The sequence below is a fragment of the Haemaphysalis longicornis genome, unplaced genomic scaffold, assembly GCF_048455015.1.
Source record: "Haemaphysalis longicornis isolate Haplotype H1 unplaced genomic scaffold, Haemaphysalis longicornis Haplotype H1 scaffold_5, whole genome shotgun sequence".
Taxonomy (NCBI): domain Eukaryota; kingdom Metazoa; phylum Arthropoda; class Arachnida; order Ixodida; family Ixodidae; genus Haemaphysalis; species Haemaphysalis longicornis.
In genome coordinates this window covers 12,049,753-12,065,722 of record NW_027526385.1, presented here as the reverse complement: position 1 = coordinate 12,065,722, position 15,970 = coordinate 12,049,753, and the positions used below count along the sequence as shown (strand labels likewise).

At 45.6% G+C, this 15,970-nt stretch overlaps 1 protein-coding gene across 1 annotated transcript in view; it reads right to left on the bottom strand.

Moving 5' to 3' along the window:
- The window catches only part of LOC144138933 (glycine receptor subunit alpha-2-like), a 53,460-nt gene that overhangs the window by 10,201 nt on the left and 27,289 nt on the right, over window positions 1–15,970 (bottom strand). Inside the window, exon 7 of the mRNA XM_077671449.1 lies at window positions 68–252. Within this exon, the coding sequence (XP_077527575.1) occupies window positions 68–252 (185 nt within the window). The remainder of the gene's footprint in view (window positions 1–67; window positions 253–15,970) is intronic.

Sequence of the window (15,970 nt, the reverse complement as noted above, 5' to 3'; positions counted from 1 at the left end):
CGTAATTTTTTTTTATTGCGGTTGGTGCCACGCTTGTAGGTTGTGAGGATATTTGCCTAAGACATACCTGCGTGGTGAGCGTGAGTATGGCGGTGACGCCGAGGGTGATGCGCCCTTGGACGGCGTGCACATCAAGCCAGAAGGACAGCCACGACAGCACCACCACCAGACCGCTGGGAATGTACGTGTTCACGATGGACGCAGTCAGGCGGCGTTCGAAGGTGAAGTTTGCGAGAAGATGCGTGTAGTTCTCTGAAAAAAAAAGACTCACTGTTCGGCTGATTCGACCACTCAAGATCGTGTGGAGTCAATACACGATCCTCCTACTCGGTGTACCGATATGCATGTATGTATGTGCTTTTGAATGAGGCGGGCTTAGCCTTGCATAGCTGTCGGCAATTGCTCCGCCTAATCGTCCCCAATACGATATCACAGACTCGCAAATTCATCACACTTCACTTAGTCCTATTATAACGGAGACACACAATGCCACCACATCTCACTTAGTCCTGTGGACTGCAAGAATCCCAGTAGGAGATGAGACACATCTCTTCGCACAATTATGTGGTCCCTAGAAAAAATAATGTCCTCCGATGTAGCATGAGCATGGGGACTCCTAACTTCTGAAGATCACGAAAAAGTTCGTCCGCGATACTCTTAGGGTATGCGCAATACTTTTCAAGGCTTCAGAGTTCCCGCACAGTATCGGCGCCGATTTCTCGTGGTTGACCCTCCTAGTGATTCGATTCAAAGGAATTGATTGATTCATTCATATATTGGAACAATTCCCAGCATGCACCGGGTTTAGCAGCGTTTGCATAGCAACACGCGCTTTAACAGTATTTATACATAAAAGCGCTGTTCAATACAGCCCCGAAGGTTTGCGGGTACGTATCATTTCAGAGAACTAAGAGCACCAACAGTTGGATATGCGCCACAGCTTACACCTTTTGTTTTTAGGACCTAACCTCTCAACCGCAGCCCACACCTTGATTTACAATGAGAACTTTTTGCAATGGGTACTGGTTAGCGACGTTAGCTCTAACTTTACGGCACCTTCAAGTTGGGCCTTCCGACGGCTCAACCAACGTCATACTCATTGCAAGTCTAACTGCCTGTATAGGCCTGGAGGCGTTTGACCTCAAAGCATGACGTTAGGCCTAACTTCTGGCCGTCGCACAACCATGTTGCCTTTGTTCCTGTTGCGTATCAACCTTGGTGAAAATCGGTTAAACACCGGACTTTACGGGAGGCTTCAATGAGGGTTTTATTTTCTACATCGGTGAAATCAGTCGAGGCACCCTTATCCTGCCACCGCCTAATGAATGGCGGGGGCCGAAGAACTCATGAAATGCGAATGCTCAGGCATCAATGCCCAATTGTCTTATAGCGTCCTAGATAAACACGCACCGGGGTTGCCCCCAAAACCAGCGTGGTGCGCAGTGCCCCATGACGGTGCGCACCGGCATGGAGCGTTGATCGAGGACGAACTCAGCGGTTCTACCCAAGCGCCATCTCTTAAGAGAAGGAAGCAACTCATAAAAACGTTCCCAAGTGGCAATAAATCAGCGTAACATGACGCAGCACTACTAGAAAGTGATATTTATTGAAGATCAGTGATTACATGTACACACAACCCCTACCGGTCACACATGCGCGACAACGTACATCCAGCGCTTCTACTAAACAGCTACATACAAGCTGCTTCTCACCTTCTGTTTTGTTACGCCCTTCTTCTACAGCAAAGCATGTAGGTCTTCATGGTCTAGACACTCCAGTGGCTGTTCGTGATAATGCGATCGAACAAATCGAATGCAAATCTTTAACTGGCTGGCAATGCATGCAGCCAATTCTTTGCAGCACACAAAGTTCGCGTCCACATTTATAATCTCTGGCCGTTGTTACCGCCAGTCCGGAGCCTGTCGCATCGTTGCCCGATGAATTCGCAAGCAAGTCATCCTTGTAAGCAACAATATACAGCTACTTCCGCCTTCACACGAGTGCGTCGATGCGCCGTCGCTGCAGCAGATGGCGGAGGACGTCGTCGTTCGCGATGTATCTTGGGATTGCACCCCGGAGCCCTGTCGACTCTCTCGGTGCGCGGCGGGGCAACCAAAAAAAAATCAAAACATCCCCCTCGCGAGGGGCACAATCAAATGCAGAGCATTTCCGCGGGGGGCGTGCCTGCAAGTCTTATGGATTACGTATTGGTTGTTGTTGTTGTAATTGTTGTCTTCCAGCGTAGACATTGTCGATGAAGTCGATGGTGAAACGTGAAACGTGCCGTGAACCCCCTGCCGCGGCTATTACGCAACGTGGAGAGGCTACGACGCAACGTGGCGCGGCTATGACGCAACACAATCCAACACAATCCACTTTAATCCAACCCAATCCAAATCCAATCCAAGCCAAGCAAGCCAAGCCAAGCCAAGCCAAGCCAATCCAATCCAATCCAATCGAATCCAATGCCCTTCGCGAGAGAGTGTTATAGCGCCGAAATCGTGCCACCACATGAACGCGAACCGAACGCGGCGAGAGAGGGTGTTCCGAGCGGAGAGAACGCGAGGAGGACGCGGGGGAGAGGGCGCACCTGTGGCCGACGGTTGAATGAGTCAAGGATATAAAGCCCGTTTTCTTTTGAGTCCGACAGAGCACAACATGGTCCGGCTGGGCCTGTCGTGCTCTGTCGGGGGGGCCCTGTCGGGCCAAGTTGGACGCCGAGGTCGAATTCGCTCGGCGAGCGAATTGTCCGGCTGGAGCCGTCCGGCTGGGCCGTCCGGCTGGAGTTGGCTCCGCCCATCGGCCTTCGGCAACATGGCGGCGGCGACCTGCGGGGACGGTGTACGTCGCACAACTTGATTGTGATATCAAAAACGACAACGACTTGCAGAAGTTACGACAGACCACCCCGGTCCTCAGTCGGTACTGCGATACGCGTTTATCGTTCGTCTACTTCAAATGGTCGCGCTTTGTGTGGAGCCGAGGCAGAAAAGGCACCAGTACCAGCGTCTGCAGAGTGGTGCGCCGTGTTTTCGTTCTCTATCAAGTGTGTAGAGATACGCTCGTCGCGCTCATCGCTAGCGCGAGACGATTGATAAGTCCAAATTCATCGTGGCCCCGCTCTCGCGCGCTCCAAGCTGTCAAGGTCTGTCTCCGCGCTTGGATCATCGAAAACGTTCAAAATATGGTCACTGTGAGTGAAAGCAACGCGCAGTGGTGGTCAGCGCTTGTGTACAGTGCAAGTTTTTCATATCAAGTGTGTACGCCGTGCTGTTATCTGTTTGATGTGTCGAAGTTCGGCTCTCGCGATCAGCCGTGTGTGGTGCGTCGCAGTTCTCCCGGAGTTGAATGTGTGTCTGTGAAGCTGCGGCGCCGCTAGCTCCGATACTGCAAGAAACACATCGCAACCGAGGGGTGCACCTTTTACATAACTTTCCCGTTGTATATCTGCGCAGTTGGTTGCGATGTGTGGCGGTGTTTGTGCGTTTTGAAATGTGAGGGTGTTCCCAGTGCTTTAGTGCCGCTGGTGGACTGCAGCGTTCCCAAACCAGCGTCGTGAGTGCTCCGCTAGTTCGCCTATTCTAGTGGCCGCGTGATGTGGTGGCAAGTGTGCTTTGTGCAGCAACTGCAGTGTGTGTCCAGGCTGTGCTTTTTTTTTCGCGTTCAGCACTGCCTGGTTACGTGATGTGTGCTTCATGCGAGATGCTGCTTCCGTTTGGGACTAGTTTTCGTGGTCATTTCACTTGCAGCTGTTGCTTGTTTACGTATGCCGCATATATGCGCTAGGTAAAGCTTCCATGCACCACTATCCGAAAAAGTGCCTTTACTAATGAAGCACATGGTTATTGTAATGTAATCATGCAGTCATGACATATTCCTGTGAGTAGTGTTTACACACCGGGTTCACAAAATGGTTTCTATCATAAACCTTTTCAAATGCCCATTTACGCTTTTGTTATAGTTGTTTGCTTTAAGCCACACCAAAGTTGGCAGTGTTGTGGTCTTCCCTGAACTCTTTATTAAAATGCCAGCACTGTCAATCATCAGTGAACATTCTGAAAGCGGAGTTGGGGGTAATTCGTGTTCTGTGGGCGGCACACGTGACTTCTTTTGAGAATCCCTTTTTGCTCCCAACATATCCAGTATCGTTCAGCTTGATTAAGCTCGTCGGATATGAGGGGTCCCAATTTGCTGCTTTGTTGTTTGGTTCTGGCGATGAACTGAAAAAACCCGAGCTGTGACTCTGATTAGCTTTAAGATTTTGCCGTAGTGTTCCAGATCGATCACGCCCGACTCAGTAGGTGGCGATGTTGCCGCTGGCAATGATCTTGTTTTCTTCCTTTCCCCTAGTTCAATTTCATCGTATATCGCTTTCGGAACCACTCATTCCCAATATGAATGCGGGACAAATCCACAGTGCTTTGCTCCGCTACTGTGCGTTTTTGGCCAGCTGCATGGCTGGGATGTCGCGAGCTAGATTTTCTCGTCCCGGATAATGTCTACATACGCACTTGTTCGCGAGGCGTTGAATTTTAGTGACTCAGTTGCGTGTGAACTGCTTCCAGCGGCCAACATCTTCATGAATCCAATAGAGTGCTGTTGTTGAATCTGTCCGTAGGTAGATGTTTGATGGCTGTTGCTTGAGGGCTTCCAAAATATAGCCACACAATCGACCAGCGAGCAGGCATGCCGTCAGTTCCAGTCTCGCCAGTGTAATTTCCTTGCCTGGTGCAACCCTTTGTTTGCTTACCAGAGTTGTCGATCTTGTACCGTTTTCCCCTCCAGGGTGAGGTAGGCAACTGCCTCATATGGCATTGGACGGGTATCAGCAGAAATGTGAAAGCAGTCCGTCCTCCCTCCATTTGTTTGCGACCTGTAGTACCGGGGTACTTGAACCTCAGGGAGATAGGGAGTCCGTCTAGCTACCTTCCAGGCCGCCGTGCTGTTGGTAGGTAGCGTGTTGAAGTCGATGTTTTTACGCCACACTTCGTGGAACAGGACCTTGGCATGGACAATGAAAAAATAAAGCCCCCCCTCCCCCTCCCTTCCCAGTGGTTCATGTTGAACCGCAGCGCAAATGACAAGACGCAATACGATAGCAACAGGACACACGAAGCGCTGCTTTGTCATGTCGTTTACGCTAGGGTTCAACATGCTTACCAACACTTCCAAGTTTTCACGTTGCGCCCTAGTGGGTCACATATCCACGCCGTTGTTTGTAGCATGGGCCAATTTGTGAATGGTTCTATGCCATGAATACAATCCATACATAGAGAGAATGTTAAGTGGTCGGCACACGGGTCCCACGTACGTCGCAAAACCTTCAGCACACCCGACAAATAACCGAGATGCATGGTAGCCCGGAAGTCACGTTGAAATCACTGGAATAGCATTTTACTGCTTCAAACATTTCAGTGGCATTTTTGTACAGCTTCACGGCAGCTTTCTCGCTTCCAGCTCCTGTGAGCACGTCATCCGTGTATGTCTCACAGTTTGAGGGTACTGCTCTTTGTTTAAGTGGTGTTGAAGCATTTCGGGAAGTAGAAATGGGTTAGCCATCACTCTGAAAGGGATGCGGGTCATACAGCAAGTCAAAACTGGTGAAAGTGGTACACCCGGTTTTGGTATTGCTTGAAACCACAGGAAACGCAATGCAGCTTTGTCCACCGGTTTTATGCCAACCTTTAATAATGTTTGTTTGATATCCAACCCTTGCGCCACTTGGTGTCTTCGGGAGTTCAGCAATAGGGTGTATGCACTGGGCTTTTGGCCGTGCAGCAATGCTACCTACACGACAGCCCCGACACCATATCCACAGTTGCATTCTGCCGTGCAGGCAGCATGTTTACCGATGCAAAACGTGGTTTGTGGCGTGGTGTTGGTAAGAACGTTCGCGTGGGTTTGCGAATGCCTTGTCACAAGGAGTAGTCAGCATTCTTTTTTTTTCGAAATTTCGGACTGTGCTGTGCACACTTCTGCAACCGCAGATCCGAAAGCAGGCCGCACAACAAAAGCAAGCGTTTCGCTTTTTTTTTTCTGTTTTGAAGCAGTAGCTAGAGCAGTGCTTGAAGACGATCTGACTTCAGGCAACGAATTCGCAAAGAAGCTATCGATGATGGGTTTAATCAGTACCGAATCAGGCGTGCCCATTTTATTTGAGGTGGAGACGACGGCCGTCAAAGCTTTCACCTCATACCTTGCACATGCTCAAGTAAAAAAAAAGCACTTGAAAACTATCGGTCGAATCTTTGTCGACGTGGCTGAACCTAATTTTATATACATATGTCGCGATTGCTTCCACCCAGAACCTCTGCGTAATTGCTCACCATCATTGGGAGCTTAGGTAGACGTCAGTCATACGTTCAACACACCAGAACACTGTTGCCAGAGCACCTCACCGTATCTCGCACTCCCCAAGAAGCGCGCAGCATGCCTGGGTGGCTCGGTAAAGCCAGTGCCTCGTCCCGCACGCCGCCACCATATCAAATATTGTTGCAGCTTTGGGTGAAAATTTTCCTAACTCGAGACACGGTCCTTTGAAGCAACCCAAAAATAAGAAAATCAATGCATGGGGATCACACGGAGATAGTGCAAAGTGGACTACGTTATCAGCGCCTGTCCAACGGTTAGACAGGTGCGGACAGCGGTGCAGAGAGCACTGCGCAATGTTTCAAGCATGTGACAAAGTGTGAGGTGAAAGCTTCAAGGCCCGTCGTTTCCACTTGGAACGAAACAGGTGCAACAGATTCAGTACTGATTAGTCCCATTATCGATAACTTCATTGTAAATTCGTAGCATGAAGGCGGACTGTCGTCAAGCGTTGCTCTATCCTTGGCTCCGAAGCAGCAAAAAAAAAAAAAAGAGCGACATGCTTGCTTTTGCCATGCGGCCTGCTTCGGATCTTCGGTTGTAGCAAGCGTGCACAGCACAGTCTGGAATTTCGACGCAAAAACAATGCTGACTACTACTTGTAACAAGGCATTCGCAAATCCACAAATCGCTCGAAAAAAAAAAACGCTGTCCACATGAACGTTCTTGCCAACACCACACTGCGAACCACATTTCACATCAGGAACGCCGCGGCCCATGCGGCAAAATGCAACCGTGCAGATGGCATCGGTGCAGCTAAGCAAATAGCACCACCCCGCATTCGAAAGCCCATTGCATACACCGATAGACTGACTAAATCGGAGGTCAGGTTCAGTCCACTTTCAAAGTTGTTGAAATATTTCGGTGAGTTACTGTGCGATGAAACGTCAAAAACCATCTGAAGCTTGGGAGAGTAACGTGCAACAGCCTAGTGCAGCATGTAGTAAACGGCATCAGCTTCACTCGTACTTTCCGTAAGTTTTGCTATCCCTAGCTGGTCGTAGTTTCTGATCACAGCGTCGGTAGTCCTGACACAATTCTGGGAAGTTTAGAAAGTGCCTTATCCAGTGGTATAGTGACATTGGCTTCCAAGGAAGCTCCTTCTTCTAATGTCCATCCATTTATTTGATGGTCCCGCCAAACACAGAAAAATACAATAGAGGCGTGGAAATTTCTGAAATTTCAAACACTTTGCGAATGCTGTTTGCTATTCGATTTGCAGTGCACTTTTATCATTCAAAGTGCTGAATGTTTTCGAGTATTGAAAATTTGGGAATAATTGAGCAGTAAAAGTTGGCTTTGCCGCATGGCATTCAAATTTTCTAGCTTCACTGCATGGCATGCCCTCTTTCGTTGACTACCCGCCGCGGTGGCTCAGTGGCTAAGGCGTTGCGCTGCTGAGCACGAGGTCGCGGGTTCGATTCCCGGCCGCGGCGGCCGCTTTTCTGATGGAGGCGAAAAGCAAAAACGCCCGTGTGTACGAGATTTCGGCGCACGTTAAAGATCCCCAGGTGGTCAAAATTAATCCGGAGCCCTCCACTACGGCGCGCCTCATCGCCTGCGTTGCGTCGGCGCGTTAAACTCCCACAATCAATCAATCAAATCAATCTTTCGTTGACTTTTTGCATGGCGCTGAAGTTGCGCAAAAAAGCTTAACACGCGGTCATACTATCACACTTAAAAATAAATGAACAACTGTATACCAACTGGTAGAGGTTTCAGAAGTGTCAAAGGCGGTGGCGGTCAAGACCATTGCTAATGACATCGAGGTTTTCTTGGCTTTAACACACCATTTGCTCACTTCTCATTTTTCTTCCACTCAGTTTTTATGTGTACCAACTTTCAGCCTTTTCTCCACTTGCCTGAGGGTCTAGCTTCATTCAACAGCAGAAGATCAGAAAATAAACTAAAAAAATCACTCCACAAAGTGAACACCCTCTTCCAAAACGCTTATGCAGAGGCTGGACGGGCTGCATAATGCAGAACGCCCTTACTCTATGAAAGAGAACATGTGTCATCTCTTGTGCTACTGCACGCAGCATGCAACCCAACACGAAACAGCGAAAAGAACTCTTGTGCGATTGCTACGAAAAAACTTTTCAGAACTGAATCACTTTTGTGAACTGTAGCAGTCATGCTGACACTGCGCTAGGACAAAGGCTCTAGATTGGTCGACGTTCTATAACTTAAGATCCTGAGATCTGTTATCCAACTACTGCCATTTTTTCAAATGTTCCTGATTTATTTCATTCTCCCTCTTATTCATTGTTTCTACGTACTCTTTCCACATTTTTTTTTCATTTACTGTGTTCACCCTATCTGACGCAGCAAGCAACGCCATTTGTGGAGCTAATGTCTTCAGTATTCATTTCCCAAATCATTTATCTAACATCACTATCATCATCTGGAAGGCTCCCGCACAATTACAGCTTTCAGCCCCATTTCATGCAGCAATGGCCTCGGTCTGCCTTGCGTGGTTCTTCCACTACACCATCCCTGTTGCACTAACTCATGTGCTTGCGCTTTGTGCATAAAGTAACCGACAGGTGTCCTGAGCTCGAGAATGCCTAGATTGGGCTGTGTGTCGACCTGCCATTCCAGGTGGAGAAGCACAAATGAACGGGTGTAGCACTTTTGTCTTCTGTCTGGCGCCAAGCGTAGGGAGAAGTGGAAAAGGGCGCTATAACGGTCGGAAGCTGACTGTTTTAGCTGTGATTGTAAGAGCGTTTGATTTTATGAGGAGTACTTTGATGGTATTGGCATTATAGTAACTTGCAGCTTTATTGGCAGCGGGCACGTGTTTTTGCAAAAAGATAAAGCAAGGCGCTGCAAATGAACTGTGTTTTCTACCTCTCAACTGGTTACATTGATTTGATTGATTGTGGGGTTTAATGCACCAAAGCTACACTTGGACTATGAGGTGCGTTGTATTAAAGCACTCTGTATTAATTTTGACCTCCTGAATATCTTTAAAATATGCCAAAATCTCGACATGAGCATTTTTGCTTTTTGCCTTTATGGTTGGGTCCCAGTCAGGCTGCACGTGCAATCAAAGCTCTTTTGGAGTTTCTTCAGAGCACAGAACTGGACAAAGTTTTGCGATTGAAAATTTTGGCCGCATCAAAAGACATCTTTTCATCTTCACATTTTTTTTTTCTTCTCTCATTTAGCGTACCAAGCCAGCCCGACGGCTCGGCTAACATCGCTGGTCTCCATTAAAGTTATTCTCTCTCTCTCTCTAAGCCATTTTATTGATGTTGAATGCATAGAATTTTTACTGATTGCAAGAACATAGTGTATGTGATGATGCTCAAGTATTAATTTATATTTAGGGAACCCAGGAGAAGAAAAATATGAATGGTGCAAAATGAAAGGGTTCAACATGCATGAGACTACTTGATCATTACGAGTTGTGTGCCTATCGATGAAATGTCAATAAACCGTGCTGCAGTTTAGCGTCATCTAGTGCTGATCTTTTTTTTTTTCCAAGTCTGCATAAACTTAACTTATTGTTGTATGTAGTGTTGTTCACTTAACCTTGTGTGTTTCAAGTCTGTAATACTTAGTACGTTTGGTAGCATTAAACAAAGGAACTCTTTTTGCTGTGCCTTTACTTGCCTAACTTTGGCCGAAAAAGGCTTCATTTCAAAACAGAAGACCGCGTTATAAGTGGAAATTACGGAAATGAACTAGATCTTGGTAACTCATTGAGGCATCACTGCTCTTAACAAAACGTAGCCAGCTTTGTTTATAACTAAGGCTTATTAATTCATGTATCTATAAATCTCTGGGGCCTATCTGTTTTTGTGCATAGCTGTCTTGTTTTGAAATAAAATTTCATCGGCGAGTTTTATTTTGTGTGGGGTATACACGTCGTGTTCTGCCGTGAGTCTTCTGCAATTAGTGTGGGGCCAATTTTTCTTCAGCACCTCGAGCTGCCCTTGTCACTAATTTTTTAAATTTTTATTGAAGTGCATACTGCGAACCAGAGGCCCAAGAAGGAGGGGCATAAAGGTGTGAACAAGATCAGAGATACCAGCAGTTCAGGATACTACACGTGGCAGCAATGAGAAAGAACAAAAGGTTAAAATAAACTAAACATTTGCTTCTATTTATTCAAATTAATCAAGACATATGTTCAGGTGTAATTTTCCAGTCGATAATACATGTGGGAAAAAAAAATCTCGACCGGTGTGTATAACGAGTGAAAGAATGAAAATGGTAATGATGAATATTATTTTGAAGTATGTCGTGGTCTTGTATCTAGGCCAAGTTTGTAGCAAAACAACAACAAAAAATTTAAGGCATTGAGACTTCTTTTTTCCCTAGTGCTTCAATCGCACCAGTTTGCATGAGCTCGTTAAGAGAATCCGTGCGACCATAGTTAGAATTCTGAACAGTGAAGAAACGTAAGATGCAAAAACTTTCTCCTTGACTAATGTTCGAATCCCATAAGCTTACATGATCTCACAAAGAGAATTTGTGCGATTATATTTAGAATAAATAAAGTCAACAGCCTTTCTTAGAGCCTTTTCAACCAATTCGATATTATTTCCTCTATAGGGGTCTGAGACTGTGCAGGCATACTGAAGTTTCTATCAAATTAAAGTAGGGTACAAAAATAATCTAACTTTTGCTGGAGTATTGGTGAGTTTATGCTTTATTAAACCGACTTCACGACAAGATGAGGAAAGATTGTTTTTTATATGACTTCAGCTCAAGTATAGTTTATACAATAGCTAGACGAGTACATTTCTGAGCTTCGGGCAAGTTTTCCTGAAAAAGGGTAAAAAAGTGTGAGTGGATTATTTTTGTTGACGATATGAAGGGAGACTGCAGTCATCCGGTTTTAACCCCGTAGCCCACACATGACTCCAGGAGGGGATATTATAAGAAATAGTGAAATTGCCAATATATAGCGAAATCTGTCTAGGCTCATTTACAATTGAAATAATTCATTACAGAAAATTTAAAGGAAAGACCAAGGGCACTACCATGGGGACCATTAGAAGTAGGAGGAAAATGTCAGCTAGTCACTCCAATCCGATGAACAAGCAGTAACCCAGGCTGCAAGAAAGGAGCGGGGAGGGTGGGAGGCAGTATGTGAATTAATTTTTTGAAATTAATTTGGCCAGACGGCTGTTACCCCCCAGTAAGTGCAGGTGGTGGGACTGGCCTGCTCCAGTGAGGGATAAAAAAAAACTTCCATTCTGCTGTATGAATCGCTCATGCGTTCTGGTATATGGCCAGCATATGCAGACGTGTATGGACGCCTGTTTTTACAAACCCCGGACCAGGTTCTAACCCTGTGCTAATTTGCAAACAAAATCTGTAGTGTCGGAATCAGCATAAATAACTGTAAACAAATGTACTTGAAACATGCAGCAAAGCGTTAAATGTGCCTAGCTGTGTTTTCTGTGGAAGTTATTTACTAAGTAAAACTGTTGACCTGGATGGGAGCCTTCGTACAGTCGTCCAGAAAAGGTAATCTCGTTGTAGAACACAAAGATCAAAGCCGGCATCGCCATTAAAAAAAAAACTAAGAAAAGAAAACACCGCGGCGCCGGTCGGTGGAACTATTCCGGTTTTTGCGAGTGACTAAATGCGATCGCTGGCTGCCGTAGTTCCACAGGCGAGTAATCGCAAACTGAGTACGTAAATATGTGTTTAAGAGATGCGGACATGATGTTAAGGTAACAACTATGCTGCCGATATTCCCATACCAAAATTTTGTACCCTGCGTCACAGAATTTAAAATACCAGCACTCATTGCAGTTGACGAAAGAAGCGCTAACATTTGTCGCAACGACGCAAATAGACAGCCCGTGCGCACCGTATCAGAATGCGATGCATGCGCTGAACTATCGAGAGCTTGTTTCTGCGTAATCATAGAGCGCTGCTACGTACGTGGACGAATGTTACATCGCTGGGAGAGCGGTTATGCTTCAAAGAACAGTCTTGCCGCATGATATTCGGAAAAACGGGAAGAATATATTTTGCGCCGTCGCCGCTTCATAACCCGAGCCAAGCTGCAGCATCGCCGGGCATGCACGGTTTATAGGAAGCTCTCCATTGCGCTTGCGTCTACATAAACGTTACGGCTGCTGGCTGATTAAGTCTAGCGAGATCAACGTATGCGCCATGCTGAGGGAAATAAACTCAAATTTTCTCAAATTACCACAATAGCTGTTTGAGCGTAAACAAAAAGTACTATAAGGTCGGACGAACCAATCACAATATTCTATTCAAGTGACGTGTTTGGCCCGACACTGCTGGCGGCGTCCGGCTCCCGAATGCAAAAGAAAATGGCCGCCCGACACAGACTCGCGTGTCGGACCGACAAGTCGGACCCGACATGTTGGATCCGACTTGTCGGACTCAAAAGAAAACGGGCTTAAAGCCTGGTTTCTTTTGAGTCCGACAAGCCGGATCCGACATGTCGGATCCGACTTGTCGGTCAGACACGCGAGTCTGCGTCGGGCGGCCGTTTTCTTTTGCATTTGGGAGCCGGACGCCGCCATCAGTGTCGGGCCAAATACGTCACTTGAATCAAGTACTGTGATTGGTTCTAGAAAGTCAACCAAAAACAAAGTTAAAGCTCTGACGTCGTCGCTCTAAGGCGGCCGTTTTCTTTTGCGTTCGGGAGCAGGACCCCGACAGCAGTGTCGGGCCAAACACGTCACTTGAATCGAATATTGTGATTGGTTCGTCCGACCTTATAGTACTTTTTGTTTACGCTCAAACAGCTATTGTGGTCATTTGAGAAAATTTGAGTTTATTTTCCTCAGCATGGCGCGAATGTTGATCTCACTAGACTTAATCAGCCTGCAGCCGTAACGTCTATGTAGACGCAAGCGCATTGGAGAGCTTCCCATAAACCAGTGCATGCCCGGCGATGCTGCAGCTTGGCTCGGGCAGGGTCACTCTGGCTTAGATTATGAAGCGGCGACGGCGCAAAATCTTCCCGTTTTTCCGAATCTCATGCGGCAAGACTGTTCTTTGAAGCATAATCGCTCTCCCAGCAATGTAACATGCGTCCACGTACGTATAGCAGCGCTCTGTGATTACGCAGAAACAAGCTCTCGACCGTTCAGCGCATCGCATTCTGATACGGTGCGCACGGGCTGTCTATTTGCGTCGTTGCGGCAAATGTTAGCGCTTCTTTCGTCAATTGCAATGAGCACTGGTATTTTAAATTCTGCGACGCAGGGTACAAAATTTTGGTATGGGAATACTCATTTTGCGATTACGCCTGTGGAACTACGACAGTCAGCGATCGTATTTAGGAACTGGCAAAAACCAGAATAGTTCCACCGACCGTCGCCGCAGTGTTTTCTTTTTTTTTTTTTAATGGCGATGCGGGCTTTGACCTTTGTGTTCTACAACGAGATTACCTTTTCTGGACGACTGTACGAAGGCTCCCATCCAGGTCAACAGTTTTACTAATAACTTCCACAGAAAACACATCTAGGCACATTTAACGCTTTGCTGCATGTTTCAAGTACATTTGTTTACAGTTAATTATGCTGATTCCGACACTACAGATTTTGTTTGCAAATTAGCACAGGCTTAGAACCTGGTCCGGGGTTTGTAAAAGCAGGCGTCCGTACACGTCTGCATATGGTGGCCATATACCAGAACGCATGAGCAATTCATACAGCAGAATGGAATTTTTTTTTTATCCCTCACAGGAGCAGGCCAGTCCCGCCACCTGCGCTTACTGGGGGTACCAGCCGTCTGACCAAATTAATTTCAAAAAATCAATTCACATATTGCCTCCCACCCTCCCCGCTCCTTTCTTGCAGCCTGGGTTACTGCTTGTTCATCGGATTGGAGTGAATAGCTGACACTCTCCTCCTACTTCTAATGGTCCCCATGGTAGTGCCCTTGGTGTTTCCTTTAAATTTTCTGTAATGAATTATTTCCATTGTAAATGAGCCTAGACAGATTTCGCTATATGCTGGCAATTTCACTATTTCTTATAATATCCCCTCCTGGAGTCATGTGTAGGCTACGGGGTTAAAACCGGATGACTGCAGTCTCCCTTCATATAATCAACAAAAAGAGTCCACTCACACTTTTTTACCCTTTTTCAGGAAAACTTGCCCGAAGCTCAGAAATGTACTCGTCTAGCTATTGTATAAATTAGCAACTTGAGCTGAAGTCACATATAAAAACCAATGTTTCCTCATCTTGTCATGAAGTCGGTTTTATAAAGCATAAACTCGCCGATACACCAGCAAAAGATAGGTTACTTTTGTACCCTACTTTAATTTCATAGAAACTTCAGTATGCCTGCACCGTCTCAGACCCCTATAGAGGAAATAATATCGAATTGGTTGAAAAGGCTCTACGAAAGGCTGTTGACTTTATTTATTCTAAATATAATTGCACAAATTCTCTTTGTGAGGTCATATAAGCTTATGGAATTAGAATATTAGTCAAGGAGAAAGTTTTTGCATCTTACATTTGTTCACTGTTCAGAATTCTAACTATGGGCACACGGATTCTGTTAATGAGATCATGCAAACTGGTGCGATTGAAACACTAGGGAAAAAAGAAATCTTAATGCCTTAAATTTTTTGCTGTTGTTATGCTACAAACTTGGCCTAGATACAAGACCACGACATACTTCAAAATAATATTAATCATTACCATTTTCATTCTTTCACCCGTTCTACACACCGGTTGAAATTTTTTTTCCCACATGTATTATCGACTGGAAAAATACGCCTGAACATATGTCTTAATTAATTTGAATACATAGAAGCAAATGTTTAGTTTATTTTAACCTTTTGTTCTTTCTCATTGCTGCCACATGTTGTATCCTGAACTGCTGGTATCTATGATCTTGTTCACACCTTTATGCCCTTCCTTCTTGGGCCTCTGGTTCGCAGTACGCACTTCAATAAAAATGTAAAAAATTAGTGACAAGGGCAGCTGGAGGTGCTGAAGAAAAATTGGCTTCACACTAATTGCAGAAGACTCACAGCAGAACACGACGTGTATACCCCACACAAAATAAAACTCGCCGATATAATTTTATTTCAAAACAAGACAGCTATGTACAAAAACAGATAGGCCCCAGAGATTTATAGATACATGAATTAATAAGCCTTAGTTATATAACAAAGCTGGCTACGTTTTGTTAAGAGCAGTGATGCCTCAATGAGTTACCAAGATCTAGTTCATTTCCGTAATTTCCACTTATAACACGGTCTTCTGTTTTGAAATGAAGCCTTTTTCGGCCAAAGTTAGGCAAGTAAAGGCACAGCAAAAAGAGTTCCTTTGTTTAATGCTACCAAATGTACTAAGTATTACAGAATTGAAACACACAAGGTTAAGTGAACAACACTACATACAACAATAAGTTGAGTTTATGCAGACTTGAAAAAAAAAAATCAGCACTAGATGACGCTAAACTGCAGCACGGTTTATTGACATTTCATCGATAGGCACACAACTCGTAATGATCAAGTAGTCTCATGCATGTTGAACCCTTTCATTTTGCACCATTCATATTTTTCTTCTCCTGGGTTCCCTAAATATAAATTGATACTTGAGCATCATCACATACACTATGTTCTTGCAATCAGTAAAA